The 24,981-nt window shown below is 43.6% G+C and overlaps 1 protein-coding gene across 1 annotated transcript in view; it reads right to left on the bottom strand.

Moving 5' to 3' along the window:
* LOC144798086 (uncharacterized) overlaps nt 1-24,981 on the bottom strand; it is a 613,288-nt gene that overhangs the window by 328,725 nt on the left and 259,582 nt on the right. The window contains exon 6 of the mRNA XM_078668856.1: nt 4,861-5,022. Within this exon, the coding sequence (XP_078524982.1) occupies nt 4,861-5,022 (162 nt within the window). The remainder of the gene's footprint in view (nt 1-4,860; nt 5,023-24,981) is intronic.

The raw sequence follows: 24,981 nt of genomic DNA, 5'->3' as shown, positions 1-24,981 counted from the left end.
TCCGGGGACCGGTTTCTGCCATTTCAGGCGTCGTCGGCCCGGCTTGCTTGAATCCTGATGGTGCAATGATCAAGGGACTCACATCTGAGTATACCCTTCCATGCTTATGGTGGACAAAATGATTCAGAAAAGGGGGTGGTGATGAACTGCAACAGGACTCTCAAAATGGCGGCCTGTTCTTTGGATTTGGGCCTGGTCCACTAAAATGTCCCTGGGACACCTTAGAACTCGGACGCTCGATTTTTTTTTCCTTTCCTCTACATGCAAAAAAAGGTAAATGCCCGGTACGTTATACGCTTCATCTGCCACGATGTACTCTCCAGAGGAACCGAAAAAAAATATAGTTATGGTAACTATACCATGCATCGTCATATGGAGAGGTGGCACCAATTAATTATAGTGCTGCATAAAAGAGAGATTTGGAGGAGAACCCCTGACCTGCCAGTACATTCATCAAAGAAGTGGCACTGACAGCATCAGAAGCAAGGGAAACGGTCCCAAATATTTAGAAGAACTTTGGAAAGATTAAAATGACATGTTTAGATTGTGGCAAATTAATTTCATGTGGACAGATGAGTGTTACTCTATAAATACAGCATATGAACATCATCATAGTCGATGGTTGGTAGAGACATTTTGACTATATCCTGGACCTGCCCGTCCTCGCCCAAAATGGCGCCGGAATAAATGGGACTCGTAACTCCTTGTTGTGTACTGGTTGCAGAACCTTGAAATCACGAGATACGTATGCAGTTTTGAAGCACATGGCGGGCGGGGACGAGAATTGATTGAGTATTTCGACATCCCTATTGATATTAAGTTCTGATGTGTTATTGATTACTGTACTATTGAAAGTTCGAATTAACGTCACGCATGGTACTTGCCCGCAAATGTATATCTAGATAATTTTATTGTAACTGGCCCTGTCGTATTTTAATTATAAAATGTACGTCCACCGATTCCGCAACTGTTAGACACCTTAGTTCTTGCAGCCTAATGGCCCGCCCGTTACGTTCCTCTACAGTGTAAATGTCTACTCATCATATACGATTACAGTTTGCTCCGTGGCCGGCCCACGTGGTTATAGGCTCGTATTTGTATAATGAAATTTTCACAATAAAGGTTTTTAAAAGAAAACATGGTAGTAGTATATACATTGGTAAAGTTTTTAATAATAGTCACTGTTTTAGAATCATTAAAAGGCAAGTGAAATAAAGCAGACCAATTACATGAAGGGTAAAAGGTATTATACGCAGGAACGCAGTAAAGATAAATGGTCAAGGGCTGTTGTGTTTTCTACTCCTGCAACATAAAGTGATCGATAAGAATCTCATATTCAGGCGTATCGGCGACTAAGACAGCAGGTCGACCCTCTTTTGCTCAACGGCTCCGTCATGGGACGAAGAAACGCCCTTTTTCTCGAAAAAAGAATATATTTTACTTGCAGGACAGTTGTAAATTTTCCGGGAAAGTACATTAGCCTGGAACATTATAACATATATTTAAGAAAAAATAATGTTCGGAAGTAATAAAAAGCGTAATTTTTAGGTCATATGACCAAGCCTTTCATCATTAGAATAAGAAAAGTAAAATGAACCAATGAAAAGTTTTATTAACAAGTCACATGACCTGTTATGCTCACGTTACGCGCTGCGCGTCGCGCCCCGGATGACTTCCGGATGCGCTAACGCGGCGCGTCATATGACGCATTACGCGACAACGCAGGTCCAGAATATAGTCAAAATGTCTCCACCAACCAGCGGTCGGAACACAACCCCTTTCAGCGGGCTAAATAGTTCTGTTAAATGACAACAGAAGGGACAGGCAACAAGAACCATCAGTCAAAGAGGGGAGGGCTAGTTCTTCTCTACCGGGTTACATTGGGGCGCTACCGGAACTGATCGAATTGGTAGTCTACAGTGTTTCTGGATGTTTCAGACTGAAGCTGGCGTTAGCATGAGAGCACCACCATTTCGTAGCTCCGTCGTGGCCATTCCGCGAGCAATCATGGCAGCCGCTCTTTATCGTTATTTTGGGCGGGGTGGGTGGCGGAGCCGAGCTGTATTGCAGCCATCATAGTGTGGAGTTCAGTTCATCTCACTAGTTTCGTATTTGTCATGAGGGGTTGTTCTTAATGTTTCTATTTTAGCGAGGTCAAAAAGAGATCCCATTAGTGGCCTACTGATTTTGCTCGATTCCTTTTGTTTTTTTACACGATTTTTCGTTATCTGCAAAGACTAAACAGAGTATTGCGACTCTGTGTTTGTTTGTAAATAGAGAATGAACCAAAGAGAACCAATTCTAAAACAGTAAATGCTTGGATAACAATCAATCAAATGGAGAGAGAAGCAGGCACGACGTATTACAACGGGGGCAAAGGCCTGCGTTAACTACCTTTCACTATCTGAAAAGAGAGAGTACTCCTAATAGAAATGAGGGGGGGGCAGCATTCAAAGCAGATCAGTGTGCATAAACACGAAAATGTTTTTACTTACCACGTACTTGACATTCGACAGCTTATGATATTTGCTATTAAAAAACCATTGAAATTCACTGAAAAAACCATAGGTTATAGACCATATATAGTTAGGAATTAGCATTTACAAAACCTTGAAAATTCACTGAAAAAACCATAGGTTATAGACCATATATAGTTAGGAATTAGCATTTACAAAACCTTGAAAATTCACTGAAAAAACCATAGGTTATAGACCATATATCGTTAGGAATTAGCATTTAAAAAACCTTATTTTACCCACACAAAACCATTGAAATTCCATATATAGTTAGTTGCACTAACTATATATCGCGCACCCGCAATCCACTGCTGATGATGTCACATATTACATCATTCATGACATGGTCAGTGACATCACTGATGACATCACTGATGATATCTCAAATGACATCACTGATGACATCACTGATGACATCTCATTTGACATCAATGACCACATCACTGATGATATCATTCATGTGACAATACAATGCATCTCCTCACATTTTAATATAACCTCTGTTTCACCCAGTGTTAAATACAGAGTATAATTTTTGAAACCATTGACACACCAATACTAGTTACTACATACGCACTCACTGATTCCTACGTCTACACACACCTTCACTCATTCACCCATACAATCATTCACACATACAATCACTCATCTTTACAACACTATCATATGCACTCATACACCTATACAGACACTCACAGTCTGCCACTCATCCATGGAGTTACTCACACACCTAGTCAGTCCTGTAAAGAATCAATGACACTTCCATTTTCTTGTCTATACAGTTAAACATAGAGCACCTTACATTTTCAAACATATACTAACACATACTTACCTTCTTATACAATCATTGATACAAGTACACATTGATCTGCACAGAGTCATACACCTCCCAGCCAGCCACACACACACTCAGTCTCCCATACAAATACTTGGGCAATTAATCAATAACCCATATAGTTACTCATATAGCTACTGATCAACACATGCAGCAGTTTATAGAACAACAGACATAATGATGCACAAATTAAGACAGTTTAGTCACTAACCCATGCACTCAGTGAGACACATTTAATCACTCAGTCATACAGTCAGTCATGCACCTACTAAATCCTTCGTCCAGACACTTACACATCCACTCATTCTTCAATATGTAAGACATATTTAAACTTTACAGAAACAAAAAATCACTGGATGTTGTTATCAGTCATGTCATCAGTGATGTCATTTGAGATATCATCAGTGATGTCATCAGTGATGTCACTGACCGTGTCATGAATGATGTAATATGTGACATCATCAGCAGTGGATTGCGGGTGCGCGATATATAGTTAGTGCAACTAACTATATATGGAATTTCAATGGTTTTGTGTGGGTAAAATAAGGTTTTTTAAATGCTAATTCCTAACAATATATGGTCTATAACCTATGGTTTTTTCAGTGAATTTTCAAGGTTTTGTAAATGCTAATTCCTAACTATATATGGTCTATAACCTATGGTTTTTTCAGTGAATTTTCAAGGTTTTGTAAATGCTAATTCCTAACTATATATGGTCTATAACCTATGGTTTTTTCAGTGAATATATATATATATATATACGTATATATATTGTGTTGGAATTTTTTGATAATTGTGCTTTTATGATCCGTTTTAAAAAGATCGAATAAAGCTGTGTGACTGACTGGCTGCGAAGGGAAGGAGAGATGGGCCGGTCGTTTGCAATCTTCTGTCCATTCAACTGACGTGTTACAGGAAATTAGGTGGAAGATTCATTCATGTGCTGAGATCCTCCCTCAAGATCTCCCTATCATTTCACTTCACACTTTAAAATGACTCTTAAATTCACAAACCACTTAAAAATGCACTACATCCATCTGGTGTTTGGGAAGTTGTACCCCTCTGATTACTTGCCTGATTACTTAAGTGCACACCTACAACCCACTATGTTATATCTTGTTAGTCAGAAACCTGCATCATATTCATGCCACAAATGACCTAATTGAACTAAGGCTTCAACATTTACTCAAGCAGAAACTACACTTTTGTTAGCTTATTTATTCTCTCTGTATCGCACTTGAGCTTGTTGGGGCTACCAGAAAGTGGTATGCAGCTCTTTAGAGAAAAACAGGTTCCAAAGCTAGGCATGCCAAGGAGCCAGTAGAACATTACAAAACCCTTTCACAATGGAAATACACACACTCCAGAGAACCTTGTGGGAGGGCAATAGAGCAAATGGGTTACAGAGAGAGAGAGACAGAGAGAGAGAGAGAGAGAGAGAGAGAGAGAGAGAGAGACTGGAACAGAACACTATAATTGTGTGCATATAATGGAACATGCTTGCCTTACCTTGCTACAACGATAGGAGACAATGGGAAGGATATCTTGAAGTTCATGACATAAGGTGATAGATGAGCCTCGAGTGGACATGTTGATCAGGGCTGCTTTCTGGCAGCTCATACCAATGTGGGCATTGTCCTTGGCAGCCTTCTTTAAGAGATGTAGGAATACCTGATTAGACAGAAATCATAAAAATAGTCATTTTGAGGCACAGAACCTCTAGAAAAACTGCTGATGCATTTCTGGGGGAAATAGCATTAGATGACTCTTAGGGGCATATTCACAAAAAATTGGCGAAGCGTGTCGTTAAACCAAGAAGGCTAATGAAATGCTTCATCACTTTAGAAGCACAGGGCTGCACCAAATTTACTAGACTATGGTGCAGCCCTGCGCTGGTGCTAATTTTGGCTGCATAGCGCCAACACAGGCCTCCTTGCACCATAGTGCAAGGGTGCCTGCTTTGAGGGAAAGTTGTTTATGTGCAGGGATGTCCCCCTTCCTGCAAATAATCAATTTTTAAATGTGATTTTGTATCTTATATACGTGCTGCTCAATGCAGCACAAATAGAAGTTTCAAAATGGCATTTTTTTAAACGATTGTTTACGTGCAGGAAGGGAGACCTTCCTGCACATAAACAATTGTAGGAAATTTGTTGTTTCCATGTGTGCTGCACAAGGCAGCACACATGGAAACAGCAAAAACAAGGAGAAATAAAGCATTTCTCCTTGTTTTGCCTGTTTAAGACCAGGTTCTCCATGGTCTACATTTTGGCGCTGCCTCCTGTTTAAACTGCCGTTGTAAATAGGGGGCAGTTTCAAAATCAATGGGTGTTGGGGTGGAACGCCCACCGCAACACATATTGCCCTCCCCTTTCACGCTAAACACAGCGTGTTAGAGGTGGGAGTCTCTAGTTGGCACTGGCTGGCACCACTGCCCAAATAGGGACCCTTCTTCCTAAGTCAGGGCAAGTGGTCACCCTCTTTGACAACCCCTGCTCAACCCTGTGGTAACGTAGCATGAGCAGATAGGCCTATCTCAGAGGCAGTGTGTGAAGCATTTATGACCACGTACAATAAGGCAGTTATGACACCACAAAAGGACACAACTCAGGTATATATATAAAAATAACATCTTTAGCTAACAGTTTAACTCAAAACTCTCAAAGCGCTTCAACAACTACAATTCACGCCAACCTGTAGGGAATCAAAGAGATAACAACATATTCACCAAAGCGTAACACTGACTGATTTCAGGGACGGGGCCTACGTGACATGTTGCCCACTAGGTACCTGTCGCTGAAAGGGGAGACAGCACACAGCCTCTCGAAGAAGCAGAGGCGATGACAGGCGGACTCCCAGCACCCACAATACGGGGCTGCAGAGGTCCGCAGAGTGCACCCACACTGATTTGGGCACTCAGGGACAGGCGGGCTCTCAGCAGCAGCAGCACGTGGCTGCGGCGGCCCAGGCCAGAGGGTGGTGAGGACTCTCGTCATGCAGCACCGTGGTGGGCGCACAGCGTAGCAGTTCTTTCTTAGCTGCGACGGCCCATAGGACAATACCAAAGGGGATGCAAAATTGTCAAGGGTGCAGGCGCTCAGCGGCAACAGCTCTCTCTTAGCTGCGGCGGCCCGCGGGACAAATTCTGTTGAGGCAAAGTAGCAAAGGGTGTGGGCGCTCAGCGGCTACAGCATTCCCTTAGCTGCGGCGGCTCACATGACAAGTCACGATGATGCACAGTAACAAAGGATGGTGGGCACTAACCGGCTGCCGCTCTCTCCTGCCTGCGGCGGCCCACGGAACAACTCACGGGGGTGCACAGTAGCAAATGGTGGTGGGCACTCAGCGGCTACAGCTCGCTCTCAGGTTCCGCGGCCCATGGGACAAATCACAATGGTGCACAGGAGCAAAGGGTGTGGGCACTCAGCGGCTACAGCTCGTTCTCGGCTGCGGCGGTCCATGGGACAAATTACGATGGTGCACAGTAGCAAAGGGTGTGGGCACTCAGCGGCTACAGCTTGCTCTCAGCTGCGGCGGCCCACGGGACAAATCACGATGGTACACAGTAGCAGAGGGTGTGGGCACTCAGCGGGTACAGCTTGCTCTCGGCTGCGGCGGCCCATGGGACAAATCACGATGGTACACAGTAGCAAAGGGTGTGGGCACTCAGCGGGTACAGCTCGCTCTCGGCTGCGGCGGCCCACGGGACAAATTACCATGGTGCACAGTAGCAAAGGGTGTGGGCACTCAGCGGCTACAGCTCGCTCTTGGCTGCGGCGGCTCACAAGACAAATGACAGGAGTGCACAGTGACAAAGGTGGTGGACAGTCAGTGGCTACAGCTCTCTCTTGGCTGCAGCGGCCCACGGGACAAATCACAATGGTGCAGGTTCCGGTGGCTCTCAGCAGCGGCAGCTCTCCCTCAGCTGCAGCGGCACACTCGGATCCTGCGGAAGGTTGGAGGGTACAGATTTAGGTGGGCTCTCAGCGGCGGCAGCTCTCATCTTAGCTGCAGCGTCCCCCACAGGTTTTAGCAAAAGTTCAGAAGATGCCCAGTCCGCGGTTCTTACAGTAGAACTAAAGGCTCCGGATTACTCAATGAGGGCCTCACCTGCAAGCAGAACTCCTCGCACGGGAATTCTGGCGGCTGACTGGGTGAAGTCTAATGTCCCTGAGACTTCAGCAGGAGACTCTCTCGATTTAGGCCCTCGAGTAGTTTCTTCAGCAAGATGGGTGAAAGTTGCAAAGTCCTTTCCTCTGTTCACTCGGACAGAGTTTCGTCTTGACATCCAGAAGGAACACACTTGGCCAAAGTTCCAGCGCAGCATTTTATACCTACAAAGTCTTTGTTCTCTAAGGTTGAAAATCACTGACTCCAGTCAGAACCAGTTCGGTGTGGTTGGGGAGCAATTGGTTTACGGGGCGACATCCTGCCCTTTCAGAATGAGGGGGTCTGCTATCAGACACCCAGTGGGAGGTGGAGCCATCATTCACCTTACCAGGCACGGCCCTGCTGGGATCAAAGAGTCACCCCTCCCCACGCTTGGAATACCGATCTCTCACTCCAGCCAGGTCTGACCCAGCTGGCCCTGCTGTTCCAAAGCCAGACGGCCAATATGCATACTCGCAACAGCCTGCAGTACAGCTTAAAATAAGAAACTACTGTGTTTTCAGGAAAGGTATTTCACAACATACAATACCTAAACAGCCCTTACTAAATGATTCAGAAAAGGGGGTGGTGATGAACAGAGTGCCTGAATTAAGCAGACCACTCTTACCCAGTCCAAAGATCAGGGCTTGATCCATCACCGTTTATTAGCTCACTGCACCATCCCAGCTCAGAACTTGGCTATATGCAAATTAGTCTGTTCCTGTCCCAGTGCATGATGGGAACAGGGCAAACCAAACTACCAAGCCAATTCTTGTACTGGGAAGGAAACAAGCTTCCGGGGACCGGTTTCTGCCATTTCAGGCGTCGTCGGCCCGGCTTGCTTGAATCCTGATGGTGCAATGAGCAAGGGACTCACATCTGAGTATACCCTTCCACGCTTATGGTGGACAAAATGATTCAGAAAAGGGGGTGGTGATGAACAGAGTGCCTGAATTAAGCAGACCACTCTTACCCAGTCCAAAGATCAGGGCTAGATCCATCACCGTTTTTTAGCTCACTGCACCATCCCAGCTCAGAACTTGGCTATATGCAAATTAGTCTGTTCCTGTCCCAGTGCATGATGGGAACAGGGCAAACCAAACTACCAAGCCAATTCTTGTACTGGGAAGGAAACAAGCTTCCGGGGACCGGTTTCTGCCATTTCAGGCGTCGTCGGCCCGGCTTGCTTGAATCCTGATGGTGCAATGAGCAAGGGACTCACATCTGAGTATACCCTTCCACGCTTATGGTGGACAAAATGATTCAGAAAAGGGGGTGGTGATGAACAGAGTGCCTGAATTAAGCAGACCACTCTTACCCAGTCCAAAGATCAGGGCTTGATCCATCACCGTTTTTTAGCTCACTGCACCATCCCAGCTCAGAACTTGGCTATATGCAAATTAGTCTGTTCCTGTCCCAGTGCATGATGTGATCAGGGCAAACCAAACTACCAAGCCAATTCTTATACTGGGAAGGAAACAAGCTTCCGGGGACCGGTTTCTGCCATTTCAGGCGTCGTCGGCCCGGCTTGCTTGAATCCTGATGGTGCAATGAGCAAGGGACTCACATCTGAGTATACCCTTCCACGCTTATGGTGGACAAAATGATTCAGAAAAGGGGGTGGTGATGAACAGAGTGCCTGAATTAAGCAGACCACTCTTACCCAGTCCAAAGATCAGGGCGTGATCCATCACCGTTTTTTTAGCTCACTGCACCATCCCAGCTCAGAACTTGGCTATATGCAAATTAGTCTGTTCCTGTCCCAGTGCATGATGGGAACAGGGCAAACCAAACTACCAAGCCAATTCTTGTACTGGGAAGGAAACAAGCTTCCGGGGACCGGTTTCTGACATTTCAGGCGTCGTCGGCCCGGCTGCTTGAATCCTGATGGTGCAATGAGCAAGGGACTCACATCTGAGTATACCCTTCCACGCTTATGGTGGACAAAATGATTCAGAAAAGGGGGTGGTGATGAACAGAGTGCCTGAATTAAGCAGACCACTCTTACCCAGTCCAAAGATCAGGGCTTGATCCATCACCGTTTTTTAGCTCACTGCACCATCCCAGCTCAGAACTTGGCTATATGCAAATTAGTCTGTTCCTGTCCCAGTGCATGATGGGAACAGGGCAAACCAAACTACCAAGCCAATTCTTGTACTGGGAAGGAAACAAGCTTCCGGGGACCGGTTTCTGCCATTTCAGGCGTCGTCGGCCCGGCTTGCTTGAATCCTGATGGTGCAATGAGCAAGGGACTCACATCTGAGTGTACCCTTCCACGCTTATGGTGGACAAAATGATTCAGAAAAGGGGGTGGTGATGAACAGAGTGCCTGAATTAAGCAGACCACTCTTACCCAGTCCAAAGATCAGGGCTTGATCCATCACCGTTTTTTAGCTCACTGCACCATCCCAGCTCAGAACTTGGCTATATGCAAATTAGTCTGTTCCTGTCCCAGTGCATGATGGGAACAGGGCAAACCAAACTACCAAGCCAATTCTTGTACTGGGAAGGAAACAAGCTTCCAGGGACCGGTTTCTGCCATTTCAGGCGTCGTCGGCCCGGCTTGCTTGAATCCTGATGATGCAATGAGCAAGGGAGCAAGGGACTCACATCTGAGTATACCCTTCCACGCTTATGGCCCTCCCTGGCCTGAGCATAAACATATCACACTCGCAGTTCCTATTGGGTTTCTAGGGCCAGATAGGGTGATAGAAAATATTCATTAACAAACAGACTATACAGATGTAAGCATTAGAGTTCTCCTTATTCACACAGTCATTTATATACATGGAACATTCGCGCTGTGGCACTGATTAGCAGTGACATGGCGCCCAGAACATCTACATCCAACCAACATACAAGACAGGAAGAGTCACAGGGGACGGAGACCCACGCCAATTATGCCAGGTCTAACACAGCGTGAAAGGGTGCCTTATTTACAAGGCATCATTAAGCCTCATTAAGTGGCATTAGCGCTGTGCTGTAAGTAAGGCAAGGCCCCTATCGCCATCACAATGTCACTAAAAGTGACGTTGTGTTTGCGATAGGGGCCTGTAAATATGCCCCTTAGTTTCAGTTAACAAAAGACACACAATTGATGGACGGAAAGCAGAACAAATACAAATATTCACCCCAGTCAAGAGATCTGGATTAAATCCATCATTCTTTTGCTCACCATGCCACCCCAGTTTAGACCTGGACATATGCAAAACAGTCTTGATCCTGTGCCTCATGGGGACAGTACTGCCCGAACTGCCAAGACAGGTCCTCCCTGGACCGGGTGAATGTATTACATTGTTCTACATTCTGTCCATCAGTTGTTATTTTTGCCTTAGTTTCAGTTAGGCAGCATTCACAGGCAGATTCCTATGCTCATAGTTGTTTATAGTGTGGAACTAAAAAGATTTAAGTCTAATCGCAAAGAGGCAGCGACCCAATTTTACTTTTTAAATATTGTTTACCAACATATAGTAATGTATGTTGGTGGATGGACCAAGAAACCGTTAGAGTTCTATTTGGGCATGTGTTTGTGGGTCATGTCTGTAAATTAAAAATAGATTATTTATACACACTCACAACGCACAATCAAAACCATTTCTAATTATTTATCTGATGCCTTCATCAGGGTATGGATAGGCTCCTAACCTTTCTATATAAACTATGGGGAAAGAAAAGGGGACTGAAGGAGCGTATTTACATGGGCATTGTGCCTCTGGTGTAGTGTGTTTATCTAGGTACCTGAATCGATATTCCTATTCTTTGCCCTTGTCCGGTTATAAATCAATAATATCCCTACAACGGCATAGAAACCCTTTTCATAATTCAGTCATAGCGCATGCTATCACATTAAGCAAGCCTACTCCTCCAGCCCCCTAGAAAGCACACCGAGTTCTTAAACAAATCCAAGCCTCCAGCAACCTGGGAAATCCCCGCTTTGTTTTGATTTCGTCCGAGAACTCCTGTAAAGCACTGTAAGAACGACCAGTTCTTAGTGACATCTTTATTGACGTCTTATGTCCAGCCTTACGTCAAACCCGGCACCTTTCAGGTATAAATATACCAACGTTGCCTTAAGCAAACACACGGTGGTGATGAATCTGGAGCAGCTACTACTTGCCCGAGAGCCCAGCTGATGCGAGAGCCCATGGACGCTGCCCCTCCCTTTCGACGCGCTGAGAAAGACGCTGTCTTTTCTCTTGCCGAGAAATCCAGCCTCCGGCGTTTCCAGCTTACCCTTGCGGGTGACTGGGATACCGAGTCCTGAGAGAGAGATACCAGCCCTCCTGCCTTCTAATACCCAGGTACTGAACTGACTAAACCCTTACAGAGAATTCTTGAGTCAGATTCTTGGCAAAACTAACTTAACTTAAACTGCTACTTACTTACTCCCTCCCACGTATTAGGCTTAGGTCAGGTACACCGGGGTAGGCGTAGTTAGAAGCACCAGTTGAGTACGATTCGTCAATGTATATATGTATGTATCTATTTTATCCATTTTAAAGTATCATATGGCTAAGAAACCATATCAATGCTTTTACAGTATTATTTCATAATCCTGCTTTTACTGTATGCACTTTACTTAACTATAAGTATTGCAATTGTAGCAATTCATTTCTCTTGTATGAGGAAAGAGACTGCTCAAATAATAACACCTTTATTGAAAACGCCCGTCTCTCTTTTTCTCTGCAATCTGGTGAAACTAAGTACGCACTTATTGACTGAGTGAAATAGCTGTCTTTTGTTTTCACACGACTCTAGAGATATACTCTTATTCAGGGAGAGCAAAGTTGTCATGTTTTATGGTTGTCAGAAACGAAATCCCTTCTTGTCTATCCAGGGAGGTTAAACTCCTCCTCGCTTATTCGAGAAAGTTTCTAGTGAACTCTGAGCTAGCTGGCAAAAAACTTAAGTCTAATATAGTCAGTAGAGACCTAGTTAACCTCAGTCCTACGTCTACACTACTGAAGATATTATTCCAATGCGCAGAGCCTATTGGGACTATAGGAACTACACTACATGGCGCCCAACGTTTGGTAAGGCGATAAATCTAACGCAAGACGTTAGAGTAACTCAGTCGTGCTTTTTCACACAGACCCTTTTTCCCGTAAATACTCCAAAGACGTCTGGAGTGGGTCAAAGGTTAAAAATCCGCCGGAACTTAGTAGGAAGAGATTTCTATGTATAGTTTTTGGTTTATTCAACGTTGAAGGATACAGTGTTCCAAAAATATTGTGCACCTAATCTTTGTTTCCTTGAAACTTGATCTGCAAGAAAAACCTTTCTGTCAATAAAAATGTCAGAAACTGAAGAAGAAAGGGAGGCAGCTAGAATAGCAGCTCGTCTCCTAGAGGATGACAATAGTCTCCTGCAGACTGACCCGGATGCAATACTCATCCCAGTCAACATAAGAAAAACTATAACTATTAAACTTATAGAAAATGGACTAACATCGAGAGGTGGTACAGTCATATTCGTAATTGAGGCACATGAATATCGGCAGACAGAGGTATTCTATTTATGGATAAACTTTCCAGCAGCAAACGCTGTCACACATGAGTTCCACTATTACAAAATAGAGGAACCACCGGATGAGTACACCCCTTTCGAGGAGGTGGAAATCCCATTAAAATACCAAGAGCACCTGCTCTGGTTTAAAGGCGCCCTAAAACATAATAATCACATCACCAGGCTCGGTCCACTAGGTAGACCAGGAGCAACGTGGCCGGTTCTAGCCAGCTACACACCACATCCAGACATTGAAAAAATGTCAGTACCAGAACTTTTAGCACAACTAAAACAACTGATTAAAATACATAGACAATTAGTCCAATATGTAATGCGGACTTCAACAGTCCAACCAGCTATTAACATTCCACAGCTGACCCCTCATCAGGGGAATACTAACAAAATTACACCACTGAACATACAATCATGTCTGGGTAAAGTACCCATAAAACGGGAACAAATTCCATTCTGGTTAGCACAAAAAATCACTCAAATAGAGGCAGTGTTTCCGGATACTACCCCTACTGAGAAACACAGAATTCTGACTATCTGCCTTCCAATGGGGATCGCACCACATGTGGAGGGCTGTGACACTTGGGGCAAAGTCTTTGCTTCCATTTACACAAAAACACATGGTGTTCCGTCCATGGCGGTAATACCCGATGTGCTAAGACAAATTCAAAATGAATACGGTCCAGAACCTGCTTTAACTCTGGGTAGGAAATTACTGAAAGACTTCAAGCAGGTCTCAGCTCACCCGCGTAGCTAGGGGGGTGCGGGGGGGGGCGGTCCGCCCCAGGCGGCACTGATTTGGGGGTGGCCAGTGTGCTGGAAGGATCATGCTGCTGCCTGGACGGAAGGGTTCAGCTGCTTGGATCAACTATGAGCGAGCTGTCAAGTCGCCAGACTGCAGGTGAGGGGAGAGCCCTGGGCTGTATTCACGCTATGTGCCCCTCCTTGGCCCCTGTCATCCTGGTGCCTGTGTGAGCGGCAAAGCCCACAGTACCGTGTTGGTTTCTTCACCCGAAGACAGTGCGCGCGACCTGCTCACGGCCTGCCCTGCGGAAGCATGCACGTTCCTGATACTGAGAGGTGTCAGGGGTAAAGAATGGTGTTTGCCTACACCGATGAGGTTTATTGGGTTGCAATTAAGAGAGGAGCCTGTGGAAAAAAGATAGAGAGCACGAAAAAGGAAGAAACAGAAGTATAACTGTAATTGAAATCCGCGGCCGCGTGACACTGGTGGCCGTACTGTAGTGGTATTGTTTGATTATTGGATGGCGGCCGCGGGAGTAAAAGGAAGTGCGTCCTGGCGTTGCGCGCGCTAGACGTGTGTTGATAGGCTGCGGCCTCACACTTCTCGCGCGCGCAACGCCAGGACGCACTTCCTTTTACTCCTGCGGCCGCCATCCAATAGCCCTTTAAGGGTGATAGGCCGCCCCCTCGCACTGTACCAGGCCCGTAACCGGTGCTTGCGCTGCACACAAAGAATGAAAGCAAGTCTCCAGGGAGAACCAGCGCTGCCATCTCCTTTCGGCTAAGTGGGGACGAGGTGCGCGATGTGTCCCTGCCTGTGTCCCTTTCAAGACGCTTTGCATTCACTCTCCCAATTCCCGGCGCCCCTCTCACCATGGTGCAGAGGGAGAAGCTGCAGTCTGCAGGAGAGGAAGCAGAGCTACCACCCAGCCCGTGCACTGCTGCTCCGCCTGCCATGGTTCATCCCCCAGAGACTGTCGGGGAGGAGACCGAGACAGAGACTGCAGGCTCCCGCAAGTTCCTGTGCGGCCTAGTCGAAGGTGAGCAGGTGGTGGGTAGGAGGGAAAAGAGTTGACTATGATGTCCCTTGCTATCTCCACTCTGCGCACGCAGCACACTCAGCTGGGCATTTTTTTACAAGTCTTTCCAGGTCCTAGGATGCATTCCTTTTAGGGAAGGCATAGGCAAAATACACTTTTTAAAGTTTTACTGCTGCTAGCATTTGCCCTTTGTGACCCAGTCATGGTCTAGCAATTTTTCACTGCCAATGCAATTTCTTGGTGGTTCTGAAAGCAGCAGTGGTGATCATAAGTCTAAAATAATGTAGGATTAGATTGTGGGTATATATACAATCGTTTGTCAGTAGGATCAGGTGATTTACATCAGTTTCATTTTCTTTTCATAGCTTGTCCTTGCTTAAATGAGTGTAATGTCTTATGTTTATCTGTGTACATAAACTTAATTTCTTCATTTTGCTTGCAAAAAAGTGTCACTCTTAGTGTCCTACATTTAACAGTTGAATGTCAGTCATAAGTACTCTGAAACCTTGAAAATGTCACACACAAGCACTCTTAAAACGTGGCAACTATGCCGTCTGTTTTCATGTTTAACAGTGCCCTTCCATTTCTGGTGCTTCGCAATAGTTTTAAGACCTTCATAGAGTTTCTCGTTCCTGAAATGGCTGTCATTTGTTATATATGTTTCCCTCAACTTTGTTGCTTGATCTTTGCTCGCAAGAAAGTGTCACTCCTAGTCGTTGAATGTCACTCATAATTACCCTGAAATTATGAAAATGTCACACATTAGCAATCTGAAACCTTGGCAGCTATGCACTGTGTCACTTTTCTCTTGAGTCTCAGACTGTCAGACCCGGCCTGGTGGTGCAGCCCTGTGCTGCTGTGGCCGTGGACTTGGGGGGCCTGGCCGCAGCATGTAGAAGCAAGCACAAATTAAAGTGCGTTCATTTATAGTAAGAGTAGGATTGAGTGCTATATGATAAGTAAAGCACTCTTAATCAGATGTTCTGTATAGACTTGTCATCTTTCATGTGAACATTTGCTGTTGTAAAGTTTTCTGATAACTTTGGATCTAGCTATTGCTACATAATAATTTCAAATAAATAAATGAAGGTTGCTGTGCTACTGTCTGTGTGTTACCTGTTCTGTGTGAGGGAAGCACACACTGCTGTTGCCTCCAACACATGGCTGTGTTGATTGATGGCTCTCTGATGGATGTCACATGCGGTTTTTCTGAGTCCCCAGATAGATTATGCAGTCAGTGTGTTCTCCTTTGTACTGCCGGTCACTGGTGTATTCAACTGTGTAGCCTTGGACCGTGTCATGTATGTGCACGTAACTTGCAAGATTGATCGAGGTAACTATTGGTGGCGATACTACGTGTCTCTCTGACCTCTTTCAAGTGCTCGCCGTACTTTTTCCCCAGTGCCCCTTTCCCCACATCCCCAGGGGCGGCAACCTGTGGGATAGCCCCGGGCGCCACAAGCTCTAGCTACGCCCCTGTCTCAGCTTTATTATTATCTAACATAAAAGGAGAAGCAGCATCTGTGGTGATCTGTCAGAAATTGAAAGAAACAGATATAGCAGAACAACCATTTGAACTTGCCAGAATCATAGAAAAATCCTATGAAGAGCTAGAAAGAGATAGTTTGGGTGGGAAACCAGTAAAACCCCAACTAACTGAAAACCCTGAAAAGATATTTATTAAAAATAATCTAAACACTCCAAAAAAGAGCTGGGATGGAAATAAACAATCCACTCCCAAAGAAAAAAGATTCCAGTCCAGAGGAAAGTCTCTTCGGCGGAGAGAAAGATCTCCGGACCAAGGACACAAGTATCCCCAGAGGGAGCCCTCTGAGAAAAGATACAACCTTAGAAATAGGGATAATTTGAAGAAACCTGATAGATATCAAGATACTGATACACGTCCCTCTCGCTCTTTTCAGATTTCCTCGCAGAAATCGGAAAGAAGAAGACGGTCAGAACACAGGGAAGAGCACGTCAAGTCCAAAGACAAGGAACCTGCTCATCAAAGTAAAAAATTACAATTTCCAAAAAAGAAGGTAGCCAGCATTAAAATAGTCAAACATGCAGAGGATCCTGAGGACACAGCTGAAAAACGGAGAGTGGGCTCAGGCAATGCTAGACAGCGCAGTAGAAGTGAGCATAGCTCGCAAGATCCTGATGAATCATCTGGAGACAGTGGACACGAATGAATACATTCAGGTGGAAACTGCAGATACCAGAGTTAGCAAACCTCATAAAATATACGAAATAACATTACGTATAGAGGGAGATAAGACTAGGAAAATAAGGGGTCTATTTTGGGATAACCTCTCAAAAGGCTATGACATCCTTTTAGCTGAAAAAGACTGGCCACCGGAGTTTGTCAGGGAGTGCCCTCATGGCGAAGAAATGATTATGCCTGCCTTCTCAAATCACATTCCAATTCATAAAAAATATACACTTGCAAGAAAGTGGGCAGTAGCCCAAGCTCCTGCATTATATGAAAACCATGTTGGATGGGATGAGGACTCTCCTCCTCACAAAATCCAGTTAAAATGTCAACCAACTGCACAGAGGCAGTACCCAATTAAGCAAGAAGCTAAAAAACAGGTTAGGGAGATCTTAGATCAACTTGAATACCAGGGGGTGATTGAAACTTGCACCTCACAAATGAACAATCCTTTGTTTCCTGTCTCCAAGCCAGACGATTCATATCGTCTAGTTTTGGACTACAGACACCTTAACTCATGTTGCAAGACATTTGCAGTACAAAACTCACACAGAGCAGCACTAATGAATAACATCGTGCGCAAAAAATACAAAACAACATTAGACATCTCTAATGGATTCTTTTGTCAAAATATAGCACCTGAAAGCAGGTATTTGACCGCTTTCTCAATAATGGGCTCGCAGAACATTCTGTCGACTCCCACAGGGGTTCAAAAACAGCCCAGGATTATTCTCAGCAAGAGTAACAGAGTTACTACAAATGTATGATGATGAGGCATTATCTTATGTCGATGACAAATATCTAACAGATGATGATTTGGATACTCACTTGAAAAGAGTGAACACCATAATACTTGGATTCGCAGCAGAGGGTTACAAATTCAACTTTAAAAAGTCAAGAATTGCCCATCTAACTGTCCTGTTTTTAGGATATGAATTATCAAGTGAAGGCAAAAGCCTGGCAGACAATTTCTTAGAGAAATGTGCTGTAATCCAAGCACCAAGAACGCTGAAAAACTTACAATCAATTCTAGGTTTCCTGAATTTTGGAAGAACTTACATTCTAAATTATGCAGAGAGGGTTAAACCTCTCTATGAACTAATAAAACCAGATTTTAAAACAATCGATTGGACTCAAAAACACACAGAAATTTTGAGATCATTGCAAACAGACATGTTAGCTAAAACAAAATTGCAAACACGCGATAACACACGCAACCTCGTAATCCGGGTCATCCCAGGAAGATGCGGATTCACACACCTAACCTCTAATGAGGGAGAAACGGTACCAATAGCATACAAATCACATTTGTACACAGAAGCTGAAAAAACATTCAGTATTAAGGAAAACATTGTACATGCTGTTCAAACAGCTGTAGCAAAAGAAAGAGACCAAGCCGAAGGCAGACGGATTACTGTTATAACAGCAGAATCAGCCTTTGAGGCATTAACAAGCCCATGTAATTTAACTACCGTGGCATTAAATCCAAAATGTATACAATGGGAAAATTCTCTTGCTACAAACAAAGTGAAATACTATTTTGGCACAAACATGAAAAGATTAAAAAATCTAGAATATGAAAGAGAATATCCTCTGCCAATCGACATTCTGCCCATACAACAGTACGCCTGTGTAATATATACAAACGGATATGCACAACCCTCAGTTTGGGGTAAACAAGCCTATAACGCCACATGCGAGAATGTTAAATATGTGTGGCGTGGAGGTAAATTGAGACCTCTGGTAACAATATCACACTCTGTAGAGAACAATTCTGAACAACAAACTGAAGTAATAGCGTTAAAAATGGCGCTAGATAATGCCGATCGCGAATTCCCGACACTAATAGTGTGCGATTCATATTACTGCGTCAAATCATACAATACCGACTTGCAGAAATGGGTTCAAAATGGTTACAAAGATGACACAGGTGCCACAATAAAGCAAAAATCGCTTTGGGAACAAGTAGTTCTTTTACAGAAAGAACTACCAAAGACTCACGTGATACATTCATTGAGTCATGAACGTGATGGCGTTCACGTTTCAGGGAATTCATTGGCTGAGACAGCCACAGCAGAAGCAACTAAGCCGGCTTCCGTAGCTAAAAAAAAGCGTTCAGGAAAATATGTAGACGGGGAAACGATGCTGGCGGTAAAAACGTCAGCAAAAGGCGACTTTGCTGCGCTACCCGTCAACTATCCACTCAATTATACATACATAATCGATGCAAACTCCGTTCCTTTTGCTCAAATCCCTGGAGTGGGGGATAGGGTAATTCCAAACACGAACAGGAGAAACTTATTAATAGCAGACGCACATATGGGTGAGGGTCTAAGACACCTTAAGATTAAGGAATCTCTGAAAGAATTACAATCAATATACTGGTGGCCGGGAATGAGCCTGCAAAACTACAAATTTGCATTTTACTGTCAAAACTGCAACAGAGATCGCAGTGGTGAACTGCCCGGAGTATTACCATTGCCCTTCTTTTAGATATCACAAGAATATCAATACGAAATACCCAGAAAAAATGCGTCCCATTAAAAATATTTAAGACTAGTTTCACTTAAAATGTAGACCCCAGCTCTCGGCTGACGTCTGAACTGTTATAAAAGATTTGCGAGTCTATAGCGGCATAAACGCAATTGGCATGCTACACTCTGACCAGGGTCCTGCTTTTAGCTCTCGAGCTTATAAGGAGGCCATGACCAGCATGGGGATTGCATTGCGGTATTCTTTTCCCTTCCATCCTGAGGGAAACGGGATTGTGGAAAGAAAAAACCGAGACATAAAGCAATCTATAACGGCAAAGGTATTAGGTTCGGGGGTTGGGTGGGTCAAACATCTAATAAGTGTCCAACGTAGTCTTAACAATCTGCCAAGAAATTCTCTAAAAGGTTTCAGTCCGTACGAACTATTGTTCGGGACTAGAATGCATATCCAGGATCTCGATAGTCAGATTTCAGTGGTAGAAAGAAAATGCTTTGATATCAAAGATCGTTTGGCTATTTTACAGGACTTAAATGAAACAAGAAAAGACCTGAGCAACATAAAGTTGAAACAACAGCCAACAGCCACTGAAGAGAAACCACCTGTCCCAGCAAGGCCTGTCTGGATTCCAAAGATTGGGGATCTGGTCAGAGAGAAAATCGCTGTGAAGAAGGAATTTGGGCCTTCTTACCGAAAAGCAGTACCTGTCTTAGCTGTCAACGGAACAAGATCAGTTGTACTACCGCCCCTTGCTGGTAAAAAGGAGAACCGAGTTGTATCCATCGACCTGGTTAAACCACAATCATGTGGCCAATAATAAGTAGTAGGCCAAGTGGACTCCCAAGAAATAGCAGAACACCAAAGTTTGCTACAAATCAAGAGGTTCAAACTGAGAGACTAATCACATTTGATAAACCTACAGTGAATCAACAAGGACTATGCAACAAAGTCATGGAACTTATATCTCTTGAAACCCAAATTGCAACAATTCGTCAAGAAACACCTGTCTACAACGATGTAGCCACAGACTATGCTAAGGAAACAAAGAAAAATCCAGAAGCAATTCCAATAATTGACAGAACTGCATCAGGCTACTTCATCAATTTCGATGACTTTTCTGAGGATCCGAGCGAACCTGAGGAACAGCCAACAACAACAAAAACTTTTAAAGACAAAACTAAAGAACTCCTTCATCAACTACAAGAAACCTATCTGATTTCCCCATGGATTGAATTTTGGGTGGTGCTAGGTGTACTTTTCCTCCTGCTTTGGCTCATCATGGTGCTATGCTTGGGACACTTCATTGAGGGGAAATATATTACAATGGACACAGCAAGCCAAAATATCAACCTGGTCCTAAAGCCACACAAGTCTTCACACATCGAGAAAAGAGAACTTTCTTCAGTAAACTTCACAGCCAATCCGATACCCGGTGGGGTAGCATGGGACAAAACAGATTACGAAATATATGGCCCGGTCGAGCTCTTGAAGTATCCTCATCAATTTAAGGTTTCATTAAGTGACTTCGTAAAACCGAGCACATTCTCTGATGATTGGGACTTTGAAAGTATTAATGATATGATGTCAGACTTAGTTATGTCAGCAAAATTTAAAGACCATGATTATTTACAAGGTTCATCAAATTATGAACAGATGTACTGCTACAACCATTATGCTAACTATTATTTGCATAAATCTGCTCAACCTAGAAATGTTTTAAATTATAATTAATGGGAACATTGTGCAACTCCACCAAAAGGTAGTTCAAAAACATTTTATGAGAAATTCCCATACTTCTCAGGGTTTAACACAAGTGAAGCAGAAACATTTTATTTCAAACTGTTAAATAAGACAGGAATTAAAACCATGCTGCCAAATACAAAATTAATCTATTCAGAAACATTTTTTGAAAAAATGAATACATTTGGTTTTGATTTTTTGGAGAAATAACATTGAAACAAAAAGCATCTGGGGTACCAAAGATTGGCAAGTCCAAGGAATAAAATCATTATTCAGAGCCTGTATGATCCCAGAACAAATTATATTTTTGAATGACACAATTCAACAAACAACCTGTCTTGGTCTAGCCAAAATTAAAGACTTAAACAAACCGTCTATTCCAAAGCCAACACCTGACAGTAATAGCACTACAGATGTTGAGATAGACGTATCCCATATTTTAAACCAAAACAGAACACATCCTGATTGGAAAAAATGGTTGATCTGGCCCACAGACACAAATAACTGTCAAGATAGATTCCTGAACGAAATACAGGGGTTCAAATTGACCAGGCCAGACCCTAGATACTCCCAGAGACAACATCCAGGGATAGTAACAACATACAGTGTAGGAAAACTCTGCCTCGAATGGCTACAGACATCCACACTGGCAGAAATTAAGCAACTCTTAACTTTACTTAAAGAAGGTGCTGACTTGCGTGATTTCATTATGGGACCACGCAAACAGCGTCAAAAACGTTTCATAGCGGCCTCTATATATGCAGCTTATAACGAAGCTTGGAAAGAAACTCAAATTGAAACAGCAGAGAAAATACGGGAAATTGACCGTATTAATTTGGAAAAATCACTTTCTGTTGTGGACAATGGTTTAATGACTCTGTCCTCCAGAATATATTCACTGGACAGTATTGTATCATCTGCAATCGATAAAATGGAGCAGGACTTACTAATGTTACAACATGGTCAGTCCCAATTGCGTTCTATTGTACAGCTTGGCTGGACGTTACAAAATCTGCGTTCAGGCTACGTGCCTTGGTGTTTAATCAACACAACGTCACTGTTCTCTATCTTTAACCTTACTGATATACAAATCAGCTTGGCACAAAAAGGAGCAGAGTATACAATTCTGAGCATTGAAAAACTTGAGAGATTACCATTGACAATGTCAGAACGACCTGTCATCGAATGGATAATACACGGAATCATAACTATTCCGATAACAACTTTCCAATTTCGATACTGCCAAAAGTATATAAAGGCAGGCCGGTATGAAAGGTTGGGTAAAGGATACATTAAGTCATCATGGAAATTACCTTACACACACACATGTTATAGTGAAAAAGGACAGAATGTATTTCTTAGTGGTGATAATTGTGAAAAATCACTAAGAGGAATACTTCTGTGTCAGGGTATAAATCTACATGGGGCCTGTGAGGGGACTTCAAATAACCTTTCATGTCACCAGCTTGGCACACCTACAACTCGAATAGAGCCATTCTTTAGACGGCTTTCGAACGGGAGCTACATCCTAATAGTGGACCACAGATGTTGTGGCTTGGTGCCAGGAAAAGCTTATCTAATAAGCGTTTCTTCCATGGTCACTTGCTGTATGCAAGTATTGTATCCAAACGACACTCCAGACAGGGAGGGAAAAATTTGGCCCAGTTTGAAAATCTCTTCTATTCGAATTGATACTTTAAGCAGAATGAAGTCTGTTCTTCTACAGATGCCTGTGCCCTTGACGTCATCAAAAGAAACGTATGATCTCCAAGTTGCAAGGACAACGGCAGAGATACATAACCTTTTATCAACAAATTGCCCCTTACACTTCGCAGAAATGCTAAACCAAATCTTAAACATTTCTGATACGAATGGTATCCAGAGTGTATTTAAGACAATTTTTTCGGGATTGTTGACACCTTTCAAAGCAGTCCTGGGCATCTTTCCTAATTTTGTCCATTCAATCTTTGGCGGCCTTCCACTCCTGTTGGGACTCGAAGCAGGCATTTTATTTTTGATACTCCTGCTTCGTTATGGCAAGCCATGTCACAGACAAGACTCCAGCAACAATGGAAGAAACGATCCTAGCTATACGCTATCGGGACCGCATAACTAAAGTCCTTGGATTAGCCCGGCTAAGAGATCTGAATATGACCTGGTTTCTTTCATTCAGACCCATCTGGCAGAATTGTATCTTACCTGTGTTAAGATGTATGCTGTGCGGAGAAGAATGCGTGTTAGACGTCTGTCTCGCACTACAATCAGAAGTACCATTGGATACAGATACTTTGCTAAGTCCTGTAACGGCTCATGCATCGTGTTGTCCCCAGCGGTTACCCATCCTGATGACGGCATTCGTTGAAACTTCACCACTGCGATTAAAGGGTAGTGAAGTGCAAGATGAGAGCAGCATCAACCAGGTACGACCTTCTGTGAGCAATGCTGATCAATACATCGATGATAGCAATCATTCTCATGACTGCATAGTTGTGGCATTTTCCAACTTGGTCGAACTTTCACCTGAAGCGGTAAACTGCTTTTTTGAAAGTCTGTCTGAAATGATGTTCTCCCCTGAACAAAAAGAATAACTTTTAAGCAAACGAGCACTCAGCGTTCCCTGAACTCTGAATTTGGCCTTCAGCTTTGAAAAACAAAAACTTCTGGAAATATTTGGAACTGTTTTGACTTCTTCCCTTGAAAAACGAAATAATTTTTTTCCCTGATTCCAAAATATATATATTTTTTTTTTGGCACTCATCCTCTGCTTAAAGTAGAACTATTCTTAGAGAACAGAGCTTCTATTTTTAGGAACTCTAGAGACAATATATTACCTCAGCCTCTAGCATATTTACAAATAACTGTATTTATATGTGATGGAATAGTCTCGCACTTTTCTTTTCTGTATTAAGAGCCATTTCATGTGTAATTTTCGCAAAATCATTCCGCTGATATATATGCATCCTTTTTTAATGAATGATTACACTGCTTGAAATACTGTACCTATACTCATTTTTCGTGTATTTCGCATACGCCATTTCAGATGCAAAAAATGTATTTTGGGGTGGATCGGTATACACATGCACCGTTAGATATGTTTACTATTGCTTAGTTTAGTAATTATGGACATGAATTCATGGAGTGGGTGTAGTGTGTTTATCTAGGTAACTGAATCGATATTCCTATTCTTTGCCCTTGTCCGGTTATAAATCAATAATATCCCTACAACGGCATAGAAACCCTTTTCATAATTCAGTCATAGCGCATGCTGTCACATTAAGCAAGCCTACTCCTCCAGCCCCCTAGAAAGCACACCGAGTTCTTAAACAAATCCAAGCCTCCAGCAACCTGGGAAATCCCCGCTGCTTTGTTTTGATTTCGTCCGAGAACTCCTGTAAAGCACTGTAAGAACGACCAGTTCTTAGTGACATCTTTATTGGCGTCTTATGTCCAGTCTTACGTCAAACCCGGCACCTTTCAGGTATAAATATACCAACGTTGCCTTAAGCAAACACACGGTGGTGATGAATCTGGAGCAGCTACTACTTGCCTGAGAGCCCAGCAGATGCGAGAGCCCATGGACGCTGCCCCTCCCTTTTGACGCGCTGAGAAAGACGCTGTCTTTTCTCTTGCCGAGAAATCCAGCCTCCGGCGTTTCCAGCTCACCCTTGCGGGTGACTGGGATACCGAGTCCTGAGAGCGAGATACCAGCCCTCCTGCCTTCTAATACCCAGGTACTGA

The sequence above is a fragment of the Lissotriton helveticus genome, chromosome 12, assembly GCF_964261635.1.
Source record: "Lissotriton helveticus chromosome 12, aLisHel1.1, whole genome shotgun sequence".
NCBI lineage: Eukaryota > Metazoa > Chordata > Amphibia > Caudata > Salamandridae > Lissotriton > Lissotriton helveticus.
This window is presented reverse-complemented; position numbering and strand designations above follow the sequence as displayed.